The sequence below is a fragment of the Parus major genome, chromosome 17, assembly GCF_001522545.3.
Source record: "Parus major isolate Abel chromosome 17, Parus_major1.1, whole genome shotgun sequence".
In the NCBI taxonomy this organism is placed as follows: Eukaryota; Metazoa; Chordata; class Aves; order Passeriformes; family Paridae; genus Parus; species Parus major.
The window spans coordinates 4,767,053-4,788,067 of record NC_031785.1 but is presented as its reverse complement, the minus strand read 5'-3'; the positions used below and the strand labels follow the sequence as shown (position 1 = coordinate 4,788,067).

General features: G+C 46.4%; 1 protein-coding gene across 2 annotated transcripts in view; it reads left to right on the top strand.

Annotated features, from left to right (window-relative positions):
* Positions 1–17,731, top strand: part of ABL1 (ABL proto-oncogene 1, non-receptor tyrosine kinase) — a 77,579-nt gene extending 59,848 nt beyond the window's left edge. For both annotated transcript variants that reach the window (XM_015645063.3, XM_015645064.3), the window contains exons 4-11: positions 1,222–1,494; positions 5,306–5,390; positions 5,754–5,931; positions 8,066–8,250; positions 10,370–10,522; positions 11,140–11,229; positions 11,576–11,740; positions 14,079–17,731. In XM_015645063.3, coding sequence (XP_015500549.1) covers positions 1,222–1,494; positions 5,306–5,390; positions 5,754–5,931; positions 8,066–8,250; positions 10,370–10,522; positions 11,140–11,229; positions 11,576–11,740; positions 14,079–15,778 — 2,829 coding nt within the window. In that variant the 3' untranslated portion in view covers positions 15,779–17,731. The remainder of the gene's footprint in view (positions 1–1,221; positions 1,495–5,305; positions 5,391–5,753; positions 5,932–8,065; positions 8,251–10,369; positions 10,523–11,139; positions 11,230–11,575; positions 11,741–14,078) is intronic.
* The last annotated feature ends 3,284 nt before the right edge of the window (positions 17,732–21,015 follow it).

Below are 21,015 nucleotides of genomic sequence, written 5' to 3'. Positions count from 1 at the left end.
CTCCCTTTTTTTGCTGGGGATACTCTTTTATTGCTGGAGCTTCAAAGATGCATTTTCTTTTTCCATCCAAAAATTCTGTCTAGGTGGAAGAAGCAGAATTTGATTTTAAGTCTAGGATTTTTGGATGCCTGGCAGCCCTATTAACTTCCCAGCCTCCTGAAATCCCAAACAGATGGCCACTGCACATGCAGAAACTGTTGAGTACACATCCAGCATGTCAGAAACATTTGGGAAGTTTGATCATAGCTGTTGGCATGTGCTGTGAGCAGTAGGACTAGTGTGTGGACTGGACAGGAATTTGGGCAGCCTAACATGGTGCTGCTCTTCCTGCAAGCTTGTCCCTTACCAAACTTTGGTCCTTTGTGAGAAATGGAGCTCTTCTGTGTTTTAGGCTAGACTAGGATGCAAAATGTGCATTGATACAAAATGTCTCCTTGTCCTTCAAATGTAACCAGGACTTTTCAAATAATGAAATTTCTAGTTTATTTCATCTTGCCTGGCAGAAGACTGGGCTTGAGGATGAAAACTGGAAACACACAACTCTGGTGGGGGGGAGTCAGATGTCCATTATCTTTAGCAGGATTTTAGGCTTAAAATGGATCTTCTGTATAAGTGTTAAGAAGGTAACAAATATGGGTTATCATGCCTCGCAGCAGGTTTTCATTCAGTGGTAATGATTTTCCTTCTGTGCTATTGATCAGTGCCCATCACAGGGATGGAGCAGATCAGCTCCTGACTTCAAGCTAAACCTCTGCAGAAGCTCAGGCCTAAAGCAGGGAAAACTCTGCTTTGCCCACTGATGCTTCAAGGAGAAACTAGGCAGGTGAAAATGTCATAACCCAAATAGTGATAGTGAAGTTGAGACACTGAGGCTGACAAACCCCCCCCATACTCTCCAGGAAATGTCCCACAGTCTCTAATGACCGGGCTTTTGAAAAAAGACATCTCAAGCAACAGCATGTCAGTCTAGTGCTATTTGCAGCCATTTCTGTTGTTTTGGCAAAGTGCATGTATTTTCTCCTGAATCCATGCCTTTCCTATGTAAGCATTGATTGTTCTGGGCTCTGGAGCTGGTTACAGAGCTTGTGAAGCTCACAGTTCCATGGCTTCAGTAGAAGCAGCCCCACACTTTTCTTTCACAATTTTATGATTCAGTTCCTGTGTGCAAGCCCTCCAGGGACATTACCTGAACGAGCTTTTCCCTTCCCCTTTGGTTCCCAGCTCTATGTGTCTTCAGAGAGCCGCTTCAACACCTTGGCAGAGCTGGTCCATCACCATTCCACCGTGGCAGATGGGCTCATCACCACGCTGCACTACCCGGCACCCAAGCGCAACAAGCCCACCATCTATGGCGTGTCCCCCAACTACGACAAGTGGGAGATCGAGCGCACCGACATCACCATGAAGCACAAGCTGGGTGGAGGCCAGTATGGAGAGGTGTATGAAGGAGTTTGGAAGAAGTACAACCTGACAGTGGCTGTGAAGACTCTCAAGGTAGGTCTCAAGCTCGAAGCGTTCCCCATTCAGCTGGGAGCAAGTTCACGCTGGCTGCGTGGCCTCAGTTCTAGTGAGGTATTTGATGGCAGCCCTCCCTTTGAGTGCTGTATGCTGGAAATAGAGTGTTTTAAAAAAAGCTTGATCCTCTTATTGTTTATGTGATACCTGTAACTCTCGTATCTAAACAAAGGAGGATGTTAACAGCACAGTTTTTATTGGAGAATGGATGAAACCTTAGAAAAGTAAATAGTGCCGCAGTGTCTCATGTTCAGGGTGTGGTAAAGGTGAGCTGTTCGTGGATGAACACACTAGCACAAGCTGCTGTATTAAGGAAAACTGTGGATTGTGAGTCAGTCAACATCAAATTCAAAGGCTGTGCTTCAGGGAGGCTTTACATGTTTTGATTTTCTGTCTTATGTGGCATCTTTCCCGAAAGACAAGCTCCCTGTGTACCTGGAAGTCTTAAGCAACTGTTCTCAGCTGCTTCTTATCAAAAGACACAAGAGGAGGAAAAATGGTATGCAAGCTAAGGTATATTAAAATTCATAAGTGGCTTTAATGAAGAACTGGATAATCAGTTCTGTTTCTGGCACTGCTCCCTGATTTCTGCATCTTGGTTTCCTTGTCTCTTGAAATGCAAATAGTGCTCTGTGAGTTCATAAGGTCATTGCTTAATTCATCTATGTTTATAAAACTGTCTTGAGATCTTCTGGCACCATCTGCACACATTGCATTTGATTGCTTAATAGGAGTTTATGTGAACTTGACACCATGTTCTCAGTCCTCGAATGGGGATGTGGTTTGGTTCTTGCAGACAAACAGAACCAAGGGTTTAATTTATTTCTTTTTGATTTTTTTGCAATGGAAATTTTGAAGTGGAGAGAACTGTATAGATGCTTCGGTGTCAGGGGAAGAACCTTTCCTTGATTTGGGAAAAATATTTCTTCCTTGCTCTCCGAGCAGCAGCTGCCTCAGTACTTCTGGGTTGCCATGGCTGCAGAAAGTATTTTCATTTTGGCCTTTTCTGTACTCTGGAGGTTCCTGCTGCTACTCCCAGCGGGGGAGTCCAAGTGCTGCTTGCACAGGGAGCGAGTGACATCTAGTGTTGTCCCTGCTCGGGATCGCTCGGAGCGCTGCGGTGCAGGTGAGCTGGGATGTCACCAGGTTCAGCAAAACACCTGCTCAGACTGAGGAGAGCTCAGTCTTTCCTGGAGCATGGCTTGCAGAAACATCTTCCTGCTGCTGGTTGCAGTGTGAGGATTCCTGATGCTTTCAGACTTCCCATCTTGCTCCAAACTGAAGTTGTTGCTGTCGTTCTCTTCTCCCTAAAACCCATCAAGAAAGACAAATTGCATGTTATCCCATCAAATCTGTTTGTGCAGAGGAGAAACCTTAATACAGACCATGGCTGTTTCAAATAAATAAATATTTAATGAAACATGACTAAAAGTGGTTCATAATGTAGTATGGAGCAGCATGTTCCACTGGGGAGTGTAAGAACAAGAACTAAGAAGAGAGTTGAGAAACACTTCAACCTGCAATTATGCACACTAAAACCATCCTTAAAAGCAAATTTATAATCCACCTTCTTTAAATCCATTAGTCTACTTCCTGACAGGTGGGATTATAGCTTTCTTCAAAGTTTTGGGAAACATTTTAAAATTGCATTTATATCCCAGTTCTACTGGGAAAAACAAGCCTTTTGCAGCTTCTGCCCAAATCTTTGGATGACTCATTTTATTTTCCTGAGAGAATGTTTTTCAAAACTTGGTATGATTCTTCTCACTCCTTCCCCATCTGCCTCAGATACCTCTGTAGGAAAGATAAAGGAGAGTGAAGACTAAAAGAGAGGAGGAGAAAATTCCTTCCAGCATCTTTTTGAATAATGGTGCTTACGACCACACATTTGTTGTTCAGTTTTCAATCAAGTGTCTAAAGATAGCTCATGGCTGGCAAAGGACTGGAGGAGAAGCGATTCACATGCTGCTCCTCAGTGTTTACCTGGAGAGGGCAAGACTACATTTTGGTTATGAGAGATGTTGCCTGTTAAAATCCATCCCTGGCAGCTCTGTGAGTTGCACAGGACACAGCATTTATCAGGGGCTGTTATAACAGGACACGCTGTGAATTTGTGTTTTTACCCCCAAATTGGACAGGAGCACAAGGCAGTGGCTGCAGAGCTCTGTGACCTGCACTGGACCAAGTGTAGTGGTCGTGACTGGCCACAGCTGGTTCTCCTGAGGGCCATTTAATATCTGAGCTGCTGTGAGCTGGTCAGCTCAGCAAATTTCTTACTGCTCACCTTGCCTCTGCTGCCCCTAGGACTGCCTCTGCTTTTTCTTTTGTTGTTTTTTTTCCTTCCTCCTTTATTTTTCCCCCAGCAGTGAAGCCTGTGTTTTAAATTAGGCAGCATGTAAATCTGGTGTCCCTTAATGCCATGGCATGGCTCTGTGCTGTGCTGGGAAAATGCTGTACAGACAGAATGGTTTTATTTTTACCATGGTTTAGTATAGTGGGAGCTGGAAGCCAGTTAAAGCTTGGTCCTTTCCACGATATCAGGTTTTCAGAGAGGTCATTGCTACAGTGGTTCCCTGTATGTGTCCTTCCTATTAATATGGTCACTGAGGGGTAAGAAATTTCAAACTGTGGAGCAGCTATGCAAAGGACAAACCTTCCAAGGTTTGTGTAGCATGAATAAGACAAAGGCATATTTAGGATAATTTTGCAACCTGGATTATTAACCCAGTTTCCTTTGCCAAAGAGAACAGTTTAAGGTTCTGCTCACAAGGACCTTTGGACTATTAGCTTTGACAATGTGTTGAGCAAATCGCAGCTGTCAATCAAGCTAATTGGCAATGAATAGTAAATGATTGAATGGAAGTGTTGGAAAAATGTTCTCAGTGCTAAGTGCAGAGCAGGGAGCTGGCTGGATCTCACAGTGGCAGCCCACTGTTATCGTTCTCACCAGGAGCAGTAAATCCTTTCCAATCCTTCCCTAAAACACTTTGTCCATGTAACCTGTCAGCATTAATCCATCATTGAAAAAAAAATGGATATGGAATGAAACATTGCTTTAGGGATAGATCTGTATTTTTGCACCACTCTGAAATGACCTTCTGGCCATTTGGGGCATATCTGCTTCAGAAAAATATGTCTTTTGAGCAAGATTGTATCTCCCTTGGTTTTGTGCTGTGCCAAGTAACTTTTTGGCACCCAACAAATTGGTAGAGACACGTCTGCCCAGAATGGATACGTCATGGGTCAGGCTCTAAATGCCAGAAATGAATCTGTGAAACCTTAGGCTTTCATTCACACAGCGGCTGCTGTCGGTCGTGCCTCCCTGACTCAGAGAGGGGATTTCTTGTTCCTGCCCAGTGAACCCAAGGGCCTGCCTTTCAGCAGCCTCTCAAGCATTTGATTGTGGTGTATCCTTTCTTTTATGTTCATTCTTGTTCCTTTTCTGTACTTTTTATTTCGTGTTATCTTTTTTTTTCCCTGTTAGGAACAAGCTTGTTTTTCCTTTTCAGCTCCCAAGTGTTCTGTGAGAGACCCTTCACAAAAGGGATATGGATTTTCTTGCCCCAGAAAGCTCAGCTAGTATGAAAATACAAAAATGTTTATTTTTAAAATCATACAAAAAATTAATGTTTGTAACTCCCTGGCTTTGTGTTGTGGCTACAGGGGAAAATGACTGTGTGAGAACTGTGGCTTATGTTGTCAGTTTGCAGTTCTTTTTGCGTCCTCATACAAAAATCTGTTCCTCCTTTGTGTGCACTGCCTTTGCCAAAGCTTTGCCATTGTTCTGCAGGAGGATACCATGGAGGTGGAAGAGTTCTTAAAAGAAGCCGCAGTAATGAAGGAGATCAAGCATCCGAACTTGGTGCAATTATTAGGTAAGTGATAAATACCAAGCAGAGGGATTTGAACTAAACCCTTGTGCAGTGATATGGATGTTAAGGAGCAGATAAGCAGCTTACCATACCAAGGCTTTAAATACAGACACTTATTGTCTGGCAAAATTCACAATTTGTACCACTAATACATGATTTTTAATGATCTCGTCTCCCTAATGTTTAATTTGCCAGAGCCTGAAGCAGAAAATTAAACCCCTCTATTAACCACTTCCAAGCAGAATCCATTCTTTCCACGAGCCAGATTTTTTTGCCTTCTGGAGGTACAAATTGCCTTCGAGGATGAAACCTGAAGGTTCACTGATATTGTCCAACATTCATTGTGGATTTTATGTTGTTCCCCAGGGGTGTGCACACGGGAACCTCCTTTCTACATCATCACAGAGTTCATGACGTATGGGAACCTGCTGGATTTCCTGCGGGAGTGTAGCAGGCAGGAGGTGAATGCTGTGGTGCTGCTGTACATGGCAACTCAGATCTCCTCAGCCATGGAGTACCTGGAGAAGAAAAACTTCATCCACAGGTAGGAAGGACAGTGAGCACCCTTAAATCTCAAGCACAGAACAATCCCTGATGTATTTTCCTCCCTTTCAGGCAATCTCAGCATTGATTGGTGTCATATATTTGACACACTAGTGCAAATCTGGCACTGTCCATTAACCTGTCCAAAGGATGGGTTTTCTCTCAGGGTTTTTCTCTTGCCTTTGAAGTAGATGCAGGTGAAAGACATAATCAGTACTTGTATATATTGGGCAAGGCCTTAAATGTGAATTTAAGCCCATAGTAATGGACTTTTAATGGACCAGATAAGCCACTTCCTTGTTTCTAGCAGCCTTTCAAAGCAGCTGCAGTTGGTGATGCTGGTGGTGTGGGTCCCCACAACAGAATCACCCTCTGAGCGCCGCCTCAGCCCGTTCTTATTTGATTCACTTTGTTTTCCACCGCAGGGATTGTTCCATGCTATTGTCCAGATTGTGTATTCACTTTAATAAGCATCTCTGCTGTCTTAAAAGTCTCAGGGACTCTGACCTTTAAAGTGTGCTGCAATTATGGCTGGAGCTTTGCGTTCCTTGTCTGCAGAAATGGGCTCCTGGCAATGTAATGACACATCCTGTGCCAGGGCTCGAGAGTGCCTGAGCTTTGTACAAGATGCTCTTGGTGTCGTAGCGTGACCTTTCCTGCCCAATTAACTGGAATGTGGAATTAGCACGTGTTTTTTTCATAGAGACAAATATGAAGATCGTGTGTAAAGTTCTAGGTGCTCTTCTAAGCCATGAGTTGCCTTTGCTGCTTGAAAGGCCTGGTTAAATGCTGCCATCAGTCAATAAATTGAACAGTGATGCTGCCAATTAAAATTTCCAGCCTTTGATTTGCTCTGTTGAAAGGATTTTGTCCCTTCAGCCTGCAGGAAGTAAACTTTAAAAACTCCTTTGTGTGAATCTCATTTGTCTTCTCTGCCATTCATTTAATTTCCTCTTACTTCTGATGACCCATTTATCTAAAATAAATAGTAGCGTTTTTCCTTATCAGCCACCCCCATAACCACCTACCCAATTATTTGAAGAGTGTTGTCACAATTCACATCCATGGATTCAAATGCTGTGCTCTGACCTCATTTAATGAATCAGGAAGGAGGAGGAATTTGATTATGGAGAGGAGCTTTTATTTAGATACACATTGTAGTAATCAGCATTGATAAGAAGGTACATTCAAAAACATTATGAAATTTAAATGGGCATCTAGTAAGATGTACTTTTTTTTTCCTGGTTTTTAATTTATTCCAATTGAGCTGAAAAAGCAACAGAAACAGCAGTGTCTGCCTCATATCTAAAGATCTCACAGGAGCTTCCTGGTACAATCAATTTTTAGTTCAATGTGACATACTCTGGAAAAGTGTTTTTAACAAAACCTAATATTAGGAGAAATGTACTTCTGTGCTTTGTTTTTATCCTCCTGAAGCATTTCCAAGGATGCAAACAGCATGTACAAAGCAGGGAAGTGGCAAATGCAATGTGCACATCTCTCACCTGCCAGGGTGAGGCCAGTGGTGGAAAAAAATGTGGGGGAAAAGTTAAATTTGCTTATTGCCCGAGCCTTTGAAAATGGCAGCACTGACAGCAGAGGCTCCAGCAGGTTTGCAAAGGCTAAATGTTGTGTTGTAAAAAGTGGCACACCTGGGAGGAGGAAGAGCAGGGCTGAGAGCTCATCCTGGTGCTTAAGCAAGGACTGGAAAAGGAGTTCTGGAGAATGACTGGTGTTGGCTGGGGTGACTGAAGCGCTACAGAGGTGGGCAAGAAGTGAGGAATTGAAACTCAGTTTATTCAGTGCTCATCCCCAGCTATTGATAACTGACATTTCTTTGAAATATTTTTATCCTGAGGGTGGCAGCTTTTATTGAAAGTGAGGGGGCTTCTTGAAGCTCTCACTTCAAATTAGAAGAGGGAAAAAAAAAACTTTGGATGACAGTCTTATGAAGACGGACTGGAAAATAACTTTCCCTCTTGTGTGTGTGCGTGTAACTCCAGAATTTCTGTGTAATATTTGGATCAAAATAATCACACAGGCCCAGGTTTCTTCAGGAACAGCAGGCTTCCTTGCTATTGCTAAAAGTGAGATGGTAAAGACTTCTCATTGCCTATTTTTGGTCTGCTTTTTAGGGACCTTGCTGCCAGGAACTGCCTTGTAGGGGAGAACCACTTGGTGAAGGTGGCGGACTTTGGCCTGAGCAGGTTAATGACGGGCGACACCTACACAGCCCATGCCGGAGCAAAATTCCCCATCAAGTGGACTGCACCAGAAAGCCTGGCCTACAACAAGTTCTCCATTAAATCCGACGTCTGGGGTAAGAATTTGCATGGACAGATGAATGCAGATGATAGTCTTCTTCTCCAGAGCTGTGAAACAAGGCCGGTGTGGAACATTTCAGGAGGGAGCAGCAGGTTCCCTGGTTCGAGCCACGTTGTTCTGTGAGCTTGTCAGAGTGAACTAATCTCTAGGGCAGTCTCAGAGCAGAGCACAGAGAATTTATTCCACCTGATTTTATATATTTGAGTTGTTAGCAAATATGTGAAATAAGGGATACTGTAGTGTTTATAGAAATGTATGAAATGGGGCTGAAGGGCACCAGTGCTGCTGCCCTGACAGAGGTCTGGCACAGAACTATGAAGTGATACACTATTATATAGCAAAAAACTTTCTAACTACTTCAAGGAGTAAAGAATCTGGTTCTTTTAATGTTAAAAAAATAATTATGTGTGTATCTGTCTAGTGATAGCTCCAAGCTTGTCTTTCTGCATTTTAAAAGAATAATCTTTGGAATGAGATGAGGAGAAGCAGAGGGAAAATTTGATGACAAATGGTTATTGAAGAGCCCTGAAGTGCTGGTGATAAGAGCAGGCTTAGCTAAATGGAGCTCTATTGTATCAAATCTGACCACAGAAAATCTCATTGTACTTTTATCAGCCTTTCTTTGGGTTTTATATCTCTGCCATAGCTGTTGGTCAAATTCTCAGAAGTGCCCAGTGACATGAGATAGAAGTTTTTGGAATGTGGTCCCAAAGGCACTTGGAAAATGATATCCTGAGTGTCTTCTATGTATAAACCAAGACAGTAGTGAGGCAGAGATGAAGTTTTCTGCAGTTTGGGGGGAAAATGTGCAGAGAAAGTTTTTATATTGAAGAAACTTTTAGGTAGATGGCTGATGTAAAATGTTTTGTAGATGGAGGAGGAAAAACCAAAACAGCCTTCCAAGGAGTATGTGATTGCTGACCAAGGTGTTTCTGCTGATTTGGGTTTCCATGTGGTGTTGGCTGCTGAGTATCTGCCACAGTCTTAGGATGTTGCTGTACTGCTGTGGTGGCAGCAGGATCCCTGGTGCCTTTCAATAGCAGAGTACTTGGGGGAGGAAAGATCCCAAAGGAATATGGGGTATCTTTAGTTAGGGTTAATGTAACCTCAGGAAGCAGAATTGGGGCAGTGGACTTTGAGACCTCATCAGAGATCAGCTGTCCCCGGAGGCCAGGGCTGCTGCTGGGCACGCTGGGGTTTAGATGTTTTCACCTCACTGCCTCAAGACAGCAATCAAAGAAAATTGTGCACAGAAATGTCTAATGTAAATTGCCCTTGGTGGTGTTGCCATGTAATGTGATGTGATTTCCTTACTTATGCAGAATTGTAATCGCTTTCTCTTCAGGTTAAGAACAGAATAGGGTGACTGAACTAATTACATGCAGGTTGTTGAACTGGTGTTGGGTATATTCTGTGTGCCTGACTCCTGGGTTAGCTGCCTGACCCCGCTGCTGACCTGCATCCCCACTGACTGCTGCCACTTGAATGCCTGTTTCAACACCCTTTTTGTGCTCTCCCTTTTCCTATTCAGCTTTCCCTGGGACCAAAATGTCTCACCCTCACCACATCTCATTGGTACCAGCTGCTGAAACTTTCCTCTCACTGCTGCCTCCCAGATTCCCCTTGCAGACCACACTGCAGCTAAACAAGGGCACCCCAAAAACACTGAGCTATTAAAATGTGTGAGTCCTCCAGGGAGAGGTTGCAAATGAGAGGAGCTGTCACACTGAGGGAGCGACTGCAGTACAGCAGTGAAGCGGTTTCAGCTAATCCACTGTGAAGTCTCTTAATTGTGCCTCTAATAGGACTTGAAGGATCTCAAGGCATTCAGGTTTGAGACAACTGATACATTGAAAATTAGTCTAATTCTACCCTGTCATATCGCAGGAGACTTGTCTGTGCTGACGGAGAAGCTTGTTATGCTTCTTTAACATTTAAGCTGCTGCTGAGCATGGGATCTGAGCCACCCAGGGCTGGTCTAAGTGTGCAGCACTGTTTAGTGACTACTCCCACTAAACATCCTCTCAAATTCAAGATGAAAACAAAGCTTATTGATTTTTTTTTTCCCCCTCCCCCTTTATTTAATTTTCTTTCCCTCTTGTTCTCTACTGCAGCCTTTGGTGTTCTGCTGTGGGAAATTGCAACCTATGGTATGTCCCCTTACCCTGGGATTGACCTGTCTCAAGTCTATGAGCTGTTGGAGAAGGACTACCGTATGGAGCGTCCTGAAGGCTGTCCTGAGAAAGTTTATGAGCTCATGAGAGCATGTAAGTGTTTCTTAGCCCTGCAAGGGTGCAGTACAAATGCAGGGGTCTGGCTGTGTACCTCAAGGCATGAGAATGCCCTGCCAGTTGCAGGGAAGGTGCAGTGCTGTGTGGAAGTGTTTGGTTAAAACTGCTTTCTCTAGAAGATGAATATGCTATGAAACCAGCTGTTCATCTCTACTGGGAGCCCACAGGCCCAGAGAGGAGATTTGTTGTGGATCTCAATGCTTCCCTTGTCTCCTTTTGCCTGACAACTTAAAGAAAAGCTTGTGCTCCAAGGATGAAGCTGTAGCTTTATTTGGCTTCTTGCAGGACTGACTGTGACTCTTCAGTGTGGCCTTTTGGTACGTGACTCAGTGCTCTGCACTTTTCCCCAGCACTGCTCAGCACCTACTGTCACACACTGACACCAAAACCTGATTTAGGGAGTGCTGGGTGTCTGCAGCTGTCACTGAGCCAAAGTGGTTGCAGACACTCAGCACCCTGTAAATCAGATTTTTATGTCAGTATTTTATCTCAGTGTACTGGAAGGGAACTGTGATTTCTGGCTCCTCCTGGTGTAGGGTATTGAGTGTCTGCTGCTGGAGGGAAGTTTTGAGTGGTGGTGTGCTTTTTTTCAGGCTGGCAGTGGAGTCCTTCTGATAGACCTTCCTTTGCTGAGATCCATCAGGCCTTTGAAACGATGTTTCAGGAATCCAGCATATCGGATGGTAGGTCTGGGTCGCTGTTGGACCAGCAATTCCAGGGGTGAGGAAAGGGCTCACTGCATCCTTAACTCTGCCTGTTATTCATAGACTGCTCTGCAGTGAAACTGCAGTTTTCACAGTCCTGTGTTATACTACCTGGTGTAAATTATGTAGAAAGCAGTTATTGGCATACATGTGGGTATTTTTTTCTGGGCAAACATCTCATTTTAATGAGCCAAATGGCTAAATAACCCCAAGGAACCCCTGTTTTGCACTGTTTGCTTTTCTTTTGTGCTATTAATTCCAAACTGAGCAATAGTTTTTTATCTTCAGTTGATTGCAGTGATTATTTTTCTTCTGTGCATTGCAGAGGTGGAGAAGGAGCTAGGAAAGAAGGGCATGAAGAGTGTAGTGAGCAATTTCCTCCAAGCCCCAGAGTTGCCAACCAAAACGCGAACATCGAGGAGAGCTGCCGAAAGCAAAGATGCCAACGAGGGCTTGGAGACTGCACATGCTCGAGGCCAGGGGGAATGTGGTAGGTTTTAATTAAAGTCATTATTCCTTCAGGAAATACAGGGGGAAACAAAATGCACATCTAGCTCCAGGCCCTCACGTAGGCAAAGGCTGTGCCTAATAACAGGTGCCATCTCTCTGTACCAGCGCTGTGTTTCTGGGTGACAGGCTGCTGAGTTTGCTGTCCTGGGTCCAGAACTCCTTTTATTAGTTTTTGCAAAGGTTGTTAGGTTGTTAATTCTGGAGCCAGATATACACAGCAGCTGGGAGTGTGAATCCTTAGCTAGCTGAGGGACTGGTGATCTCCCTGCTGTTGCTTAGAGAAGCCCTTGGAGTTCTTTTAACTTAATGGCTGTTGCCTGCAGCTCCCTAAAGACCAGAGCCTGAGCACAGAGCTCTCTGATCATATCCTCTTCCCATTCCCTGGCAGGAGCTATCAGTGGGATCTCCCACTGCATCTGAGTGCTGGGTAATCTGCTGTGTTCAAGCCACTTTACACTACCACACTGCATAATTTAAAGCAGGGTGATAGCTTGGGTTTAGCAAGCCCCATAAGGGAGGTTTCTTCACTGTTCCATCCTACCAAATTTGTGCTTGCAGCACAGAAGAGTATTACTCTTGGCAGGCACCAAATATAATTTCAGCGAGGGACAAAGAGGTATTTACAGACTCTTCCATAAAATTAAACTTCCAATCAGTTTTTTCAGGAACTTACCTTCCATTCCAAGGTAATAAAAGCAGTGGTAAAAGGCCAAATGAGTGCAGGAGATTTGTATCTAGCTCTGTGTTTGAAAAACAAGACTGTCAAATGAAATACAGTGGGGTTTTTTCCAGCTCCTGTTGAGGCTGCCTCTTTTGACCATTTGTGTGACAGACCTCTTTTGTGTAATGTCAGATTCACCCAGTAGTACGTGTTTCAGTAACCAGTGTACATCTGGGGGGGTGGGGGAAGAGGAGATTTAAAATATTGGAAAAAGAAAGTACCAGTGACTCAGGAAGGAAGGTTATTTACCATATATAGGAAATATAATTGCCTATTATTACAAGCATTTGAAGTTAAAATAATTTCATTTTAATACTTGAGAGCTTTGAGAAATTCAAGTACAGCAGGCATAATATGATTTTAACATTATGCTGGGAATCATTTCACTCTTTACTGTGGAAGAAATTTTTTCACAATAAAGTTTTATTGCAGTTTCCCTTCCAATTGTCAGTGTTTCCATAGCAAGTTCAGCAGCTGGAAGCTGATCCTCAGTGCTAGCTGCTAGTTTTCTCTGGATTTCTGTACCTTTACTGTGTCTATACTCTGTAAGGCCATGGTCTGGCTCTTCTGGCTGTCCAGGTCCCCCTGAGTCCCGTGGGAATGGTGTAACTGCAGTGTTTCTGTGAAAACATGTTGTCCTCTTTAATGTTTTATTTTATTTTTTTTCAAATTGTCTCCCCTCAACCAAAATCCATTCCTCTGCCAAAATCCTACCCGTGGCACGATGATCACCAATTAGTGACTAAGAAGCATCCTTCCTTATGACTCTGCTTCATCTCCCTCCTTGCTGCCTAGTCAAGCTGTAAATGTATATGCTGCCCTGCAGGCATTCCTCCTTTGGATTAGAATGCCACTGGAGTGCCTGGCCTGGGAAGGAGTCCCTCTGTCAGTCAAACACAGAGACTTCCAGGACTCTGTATGAATTTATTATAAACCATTATTCATTTTTAAGTACCGCTTGTAAGTGGAGAGAGGGTCACCCCATCACTTCCCTCTGCAGCTGAAGGAGGCTGGTACTGCCCCTTTTCTCTGGTGCTGTACAAAGCTGAGCATCTTCGCAGTGGTAGGACCTGAAGTGTCATATCTTGATCCTGATTTCTGCTCATGAAACACTTCTTTCCATTCCCCACAAAGGATGACATCAGGAAAATGAACAAGGAGCCTGGGGATGGAGGTGTGTTACAGAGGTGCCTTAGTAATTCAGGGGTCAGCAATTCAAAAGACAGCAATAGCACAGGGACTGAAGCAAAGGCCTCTTTGTATTTATCTTCTTCATGGTGTGAAATTTAGACAGGTCTCCAGATGTGAGGAGGGGAATCTGAACACAAACATTCCATGTTTATGTATCGCTCTTCCAGTCAGAAACCCACAGGGAAAGTAGTCTGGCAGCCACCTCAGGAATGGATGGATGCAGGATCATGGACCATGTTCAGTGCAGGCTTGGGTGTGGCTGCACTTACTTTATTTCTGCTCCAAAGTCGTGTCTGTTTAGAGAACCTGCACCTTTTGGAGGAGCTGCACTGGTTTGATCCTGTAAGAAAATGGGTTATTCTGGCTCTCTGAGCAATGCTCAGAAAACTTTCCTTTTCCCTTGCAGACCCCCTGGATCATGAACCTGCTGTTTCTCCCTTGCTCCCACGGAAGGAGAGGGTGGCCCTGGAGACCAGTTTGAATGAAGATGAGCGGCTGCTTCCAAAAGACAAAAAGCACAACCTCTTCAGTGCCCTGATCAAGAAGAAGAAGAAAACTGCCCCTACCCCTCCGAAACGGAGCAGCTCCTTCAGGGAGATGGATGGACACGTGGAGCGCAGGGCAGGCGGGGAGGAGGAGTGCAGGGATGCTGGCAACGGAGCTTTCATTGCCCCCCCTGCAGACACAGCTGACCCCTCCAAGTTCCAGAGCCCAAGCAATGGGGCAGGTGTCACCAACGGGGTTGTGACTGGGAACTCTGGGTTCTTATCTCCCCACTTACGGAAGAAGTCCAGCACGATGAGCAGCAGTCGAGGGGTGGCTGGTGAGGAGGAGAGCAGTTCCAACTCCAGCAAGCGTTTCTTGAGGTCCTGCTCAGCCTCCTGTGTGCCCCATGGAGCGAAGGACACAGAGTGGAAATCCGTGACGCTGCCTCGGGATTTGCAGTCCACGGGGCGCCAGTTTGATTCCTCCACTTTCGGGGGGCACAAAAGCGAGAAGCCAGCGCTGCCTCGGAAGCGGGCAAACGAGGCCAAGGCTGACATTGCTGTCAGGGGAACAGTGACCCCTCCTCCACGGCTGCTTAAGAAGAGTGAAGAGACTGCTGATGATGTGTTCAAAGATGCAGAGTCAAGCCCTGGCTCCAGCCCTCCCACCCTGACGCCAAAACTTGGCCGTAGGCAACCTGCTGCTCCTCCTTCCTCCAGCGGGCTCCACAAGGATGATGGAGTCAAATCCAGTGCCTTAGGTACCACTGTGATGATGGACCAAGGTTCTGCTGCCAAACCCAACCCTGCTGGGTTCGTGGGGACCAGCAAAGCTTCCTCTGAGGAGCCACGCCTGAGGAGGCTCAAGCAGACCTCGGAGTCGGCAGGGAAGGACAAAGGGAAGTTATCGAAGCTGAAACCAGCCCCTCCACTCCCACTGTCTTCATCCTCCATTGCCAAGCCTGGGAAGGTTTCTCACAGTCCCAGCCATGAAGCAGCAGCAGATGTGGTGTCTGGGCCGAAATCCAAACAGTTGACTCAGGTTGGAGAGGCTGCAGGCGGTGATGCTGTCAAGCCAAACCAGTCAGGGGAAAGTGTGAAAAAGCTGGGGATCCCCTCTGTACCAAAGCCACAGTCCTCTACAAAGCTGCTGCTGAGCACAGCAACCCCAGCTGCCTCTTCCTCATCCGTACCCTGTGCCCCAGGCGGGGACCAGACATCATCCACAGCCTTCATTCCCCTCATATCCACCAGGGTCTCTCTGCGGAAGACCCGGCAGCCCCCGGAGAGGATTGCCAGCGGCACCATCACCAAAGGGGTGGTGTTGGAAAGCACCGAGGCTCTCCGGCTCGCCATCAGCAAGAACTCCGAGCAAATGGCCAGCCACAGCGCCGTCCTGGAGGCTGGCAAGAACCTCTACACCTTCTGTGTGAGCTATGTGGACTCCATTCAGCAGATGAGGAACAAATTTGCCTTTCGGGAGGCCATCAATAAGCTGGAGAACAACCTACGGGAGCTTCAGATCTGCCCAGCGACCGCTGGCAGCGGCCCCGCGGCCACCCAGGACTTTAGCAAACTGCTCAGCTCTGTGAAAGAAATCAGCGACATTGTTCAGAGGTAGCAAGAAACCAGGCTGAAAAACAAACAAGTGAATCAATCAATCACAATGGGCCAAAGCCAGCTGTGGAGAGAGTAACGTGTGGACTGACAAAGGAGTGGGGCGTTCAGGTCAGGACTGTGCCAAGGACACAGACTGTGAATGGATGCCCCAGCTCTGAAGGCAGGGCCGTGTTCAAGAGGCACTTCCCTCCCTCTGAACTCAGATTCCCTGTGTTTCATATACTTGTAATCATCTTATCTGTGGAGTTCTTGCCTTGTGGACTACAAGTCTAAATGCTGATGTCACACCATGCCTTTTTATTAATATTTTATTGTTTTGGACAGACCATTAAGACTGAAGCCAGACTGGTGGACACTGAGATACCATCCTCCTCAGGAGGATTTTGTACTGCATTTTTGTCCCCTTCCTCTGCCCCCATGTACATGAGGATGAGTGTTTGGATAGCAATATACCCACTGCATTTCTTGGGAGAGTTTGCCCAGCACATGGCCCTGGCCCAAGTCTGACATTTACCTGACACTAATGCAACAGATTTGGTGCTTGGGAGGGAAGGGGGAAAAGTTATTAATGTAAGGTTTTTTTAATGACAGAATGCTACAAGTGATGATTGCCCAAATTCTTCCTCTGATTCCACCCACTACCCTTTGTTTCTGTGTTTTCAGTAGTTTCTCAGTGTTGAGCTCCAGTGAATTGCTCAGGCTTGCTGTGTTGGAGGCAGCACCCGCTGATGTCACAGCCCAGGAGCCTTTGTGGATCTCCCTCGGCAGCAGAACAGGCCTGGAGAAGGTCTGGAGGAGGCTGTGCTGTGGTGATGTCTGACACTAACCAGGCTGTGTTTGGGGTGGGGGATCACAGAGCTTGGGCAGTGGGAAGAGACGGCTCAGGGTGAGCTCTGAGACACCGCTGTGCCTCCAGTCCTGGCTGAGCCTGCACATCTCAGTGGGTGAGAGCTGCTGTGTCTCCAGCTGAATTTCCAGCTTTTTGTTTTGTGAAGGAAGATGGAGCCTGGCCCCTGCCCTCCTGCAGAGCCCTGTGCTTTGAGGGGCTGTGGTGCCTGCCTTTCTGTGCCACTGGAACCCCCTGGGAGCAGCTCCAGTGCCATTACCATGGGGTTAAAAGCATTTCTACCTTCATGCCAGCATGGTTCCATCCAGCATCAAACAAGGATCTGTGGAGACTGCAGACACTTCTCTAGGGTGCATCTCCTGAGGAAACTGCCACAACATGCTGACAGCAAGACTCCTGGCCTTCCTTGCCAAGGTCCTGTGACCTGCCCAATTAATGCTGGGAACTAACTGTGACTCGTGACAATAGTGAAAGAACAAGGTTTAGGGCTATTAACAGTGCAATTTAACTCCTCTTAACAGTTCAAAACATGAGAAAAACACATTTTCCATTTTCTGTTCCCCTGTAACTCATGACCCCTCTTGTGTATCTTAAACACTAATTGCCTTCAATTGTATTTTATGCTGTTCTCTTTGGAACTGTTTGTTTTGTATATGATTTCTAGTAGTTCACTCTTGTGTGTTCATGCCACTTCTCACCCTCACAAACAGCCATGACTTAACACGTGACAAATGTTCAAAAGAAAATACACACTTCTGCCACAGGCTGCCTTTAAAAATGTAAGAAAAATCCCAACCCTTGAATCGTCTCTTTCCTGGAGGTACTGTTTTTACTTTGATAACATATTGTGCCACTATATTATACATTTGTATCTTGTTATTACACACTTTTGTAGACTTGTCTTTTTTTACAGTGTGTAAATAGCTCTGTCCTTCATCTCTGTGATACTTAAGGGGGTCGTTTCCCCTTTAATTTAGTCCAGTACAGATTGTTTCTGTACGTGACTTTCTATTCTTCTTTCTTTCTCTATTTCCATTTTTTTGATTTGTTTTTTATTCCAGTCTCTCTTGCGTAGTATATTTAAAAATAAATCAATGTTGAGGAAAACTTGTGTTTGTCTGTTAGTCTTTTCCAACCCAGTTGGCTCCCCTTAGACTCTTCTTCCAAAACCAGGAGTTCCCTGTTTGGGTGGTTCAGTGTGACCCTTCAGCACAGTGGGATGGTCAGAGCCAGGCCAGCAGCCCCTTCCCATGTTCCTTTGATCTGACTCTGAAAAGTCAGGAGAGAAAAGAGATGCACAGAGTAAGACTGTGTCATCACCTCTTCTGAATCAAAGACTGCTGTTGTCTTCAAGGAGATTTATATCAGAGATTTGACTAAACTTTTCCTCTGTTAATGGTTTGTATTCTGTAATTCAGCTGCTGTTGTGTTTTCCTTCTCCTCTGCTGTGAAATGACCCATGAGTTTCTCTCCTTATACAGTTCCCTTCATTTCTGGTTGCCCATTCTTATTTTCTGTTTCCCTTCAGCCTTTCTAGTAAACCTTGAGGGAGGGACATTTCCAGGTACTGAGCAGCCTCTAAAATGAGCCACTGCCTTGATATAATGAAGATGCTAAAGACTAAAAAATGGATGAGAAGGAAACAAGGGCAGGTGATAGTGTGTGGTGTGTCTGAGGTCCCACACTTCCACTGTGATATTTTAGGTTGTCCCTGGTGAAATCTGTGAGTCCTGGCACCGGGATCTGCTCACTCTTGGGTTGGGAGAACAAGGCTCATCGGGAACCTTGGCCTGCTGTGACAGCAACTGCATTGGGCTGCTGCTGGTGAGGCTGAAGAAGATGAAGGAGAAGCAGGAGGATGAATATAAACAAAAGAAAATAAACAAAATTAATGGCTTGCACTTGGCAAGGCGCAGGCACAGCCAAGGGGTCTGCAGTGAGCGGAGCTGCAGCACCCTGGGAGTTCTGGGTGGGATTGTGACCCTGGCAAAGGTCAGTGTCCAAACCTGAGTTTGGTGAGTAACTGTGGAAGATGGAGAAGCTACAGCTGCCCCTAAGTGCAATCACTCCTGGTGGTTTCCATCTCTGCTGCCTTTGGGACTGCTCCGTGGTGTTGTGGGAAGGCAGAGGCCAGCTGACCTGGCTGGGGAAAGCCCCCAGATCTGCAGTGTTGGGAGTGAGAGAGAGGGGATTAAAGGCTAAATTTAGCTGAGTACAGTAGGAGTTGATTTAACAGATCGATGCATTTAACAGTTTGATTGCTCCAATTTTCAAGGCTATTGAGCTTGAAAGTGAGAGTGCTCTGGGGGAAAAATAGCTGTGTTTGTGGTTTTGTTTTGGTTTTCACGTCTTTTGAAATTACAATGTTCACTCTTTTAAGTTTTCCTTTAATGTCATCTTGCTTTTTGTTGAGAAGTTGCTTGTCACGAGATGTAAAATGTGGTCAGTGTTTTACGCTCGCTCTTTTTCTTACAAGCCCCACGTTTTTATGGTCAGGCTGGGCCAGAGGTGTTTTCAGGTGTGCCAGACCACTGCCCCAGGATGGTCAGGGACAGCCCACAGCCTCTCCCTTGGCTGGTGTTCATCCTTCCACTACTGAAAAGAGGGGAAAGTACACCTAAGCACAGCGTCACCTCTGAGGAGAGGCTTCCTGTCATCACCTGTGCCTCTAAAAGCAGGCTGGCAGCAGAGTGGGACACACTCCTTGTCCAAGGGTGAGACCTGGCCTGGGTGTGCTGCTGAGAATGATGCTTCTGGATCAATTCCTGGTCAGTCCTGATGCCTTGGCAGTGCCAGTGCCCCTAAAGCTGTGGGTGAGGGACAGCCCTCGGTCATTTCAGTGTTAAGGCTGGGCTCAGAGCTGTCCTCCCTGAAGTGCTGCTGCTCTGCTCAATGGTAGATGCAGCTCAGCAGAAAGCTGACCTGCAAACCAGGCTGTGCTGAATGCTTTCCCAGCAATCCTCAACCCCTGTTGAGGGTTCTGTGTTTGTCCTACCATCTATTCTGCTGGTAAAAGTCCCACCTGTGCTCCTGCAGCCTGCATGACCCAGTTATGATACACAGAGCCTCTTCATGAGTCCCTCGGACACAATTAAACCAGGCTGTTCCTCTGCAGAGGCTCCTGTGGGTTTCTGAGATTTTCTGTTCTTGTTCTGTGTGTTTGTAGTGCTGCAGGTGTGCCCGGGGTGGAGGAACCTTGAGGGGCAGCCCATGGATGGGGGCAGATGAGCAGAGGCCAGGGAGGGAAGGTTGGTGGGGTGTTCCATGGAGAGTGCCAGCAGTGGTGGCAATGCCTGCATTGCTGTGTGCTGGCTGTTTGATCCAGCTCCTCTGGGATTGATGGGTGGGTTCTGAGCTCTCCACCTCTCAAAGGAGTTTGGGGTCTGGGTGTCCCCTCAGGAGCTGCTCCCCCCATCAGGAGCAGAGGAGCTGGGAAGGGGTGTAGCTTCCTGTGGGAGGTGGGTGGGAGATACCGTGTCCAGTGTGCAGGGATGGGCTTTCCAGCCCCTCAGGGGTCCTTCTTGGCATCTTCCCCCCTCCTTTCTCCCAGCCACACCCCCAGGCTCCAGGCAGTTATTTTCCATTCACTTTTACCTCCCCTCCCCAGCATTAGTCGCTAAGGAGCAGCAATCAAGAGCCTGGAATGCTGCCTCTTCCCAGGCACCCCAGGATGTGCTCAGGGGAGTTCAGGGATGCCATGGCCCCACAACTGCCCCATGTCACAGCCTGGCAGGAGCCCCTTTCCTGACAGAGGTGAGGATGGTGATGGCACTGCCCTGGTGGCACCGAGCTGCCCATCAAGGAGCCCTGAGGTGTGGGGGCTGAGCTCAACTCTGTCCCACCTCCCAAATAAGTGCTCCAATTTTCAGTGAGTTCTACAGAGGTTATTGCACATCAATCAAAGCCTCGTTATGTGTGAGCTTTTATGAGGCTGTTCTGAGCCTGTTCCTCTCTGGGTCTTGAGTGCAGGAGTCCAGGCATCCCCGCAGCCACAGCATTGCCCAGCAGGTTTCCTTTCCCTTTCCACAGCAGTCAGTGCCACTTTCCCCTGCAATGATCCATCACAGAAAAGCCAGGGATTTACCAGCCCTCACTAACCCAGAGTTACTCCAAAACTCTTCCCCTTCCTCCCTTCCATCCCTCCCCCCGACTCCAGCGCAGGGTAAAATTGATCAGTGCGTGTTTATTGATGGTTTGAACACTCGAAAGAAAGGGGTGGGGGGGAGTCGTTGCCATAGAAACATCGATAAAGCTCCGTCTCCTCTGTGCGATGCGTCCCGATCCGAGCAGGGGGCCTTTGCTGGGGCAGGAATTTGAGAGGATGGGGATGGGTTTGGGGGTACCCGGGGGTCGCTGCTGTGCTCCCCAGTGTGGGATGGTCAGGGCTGCAG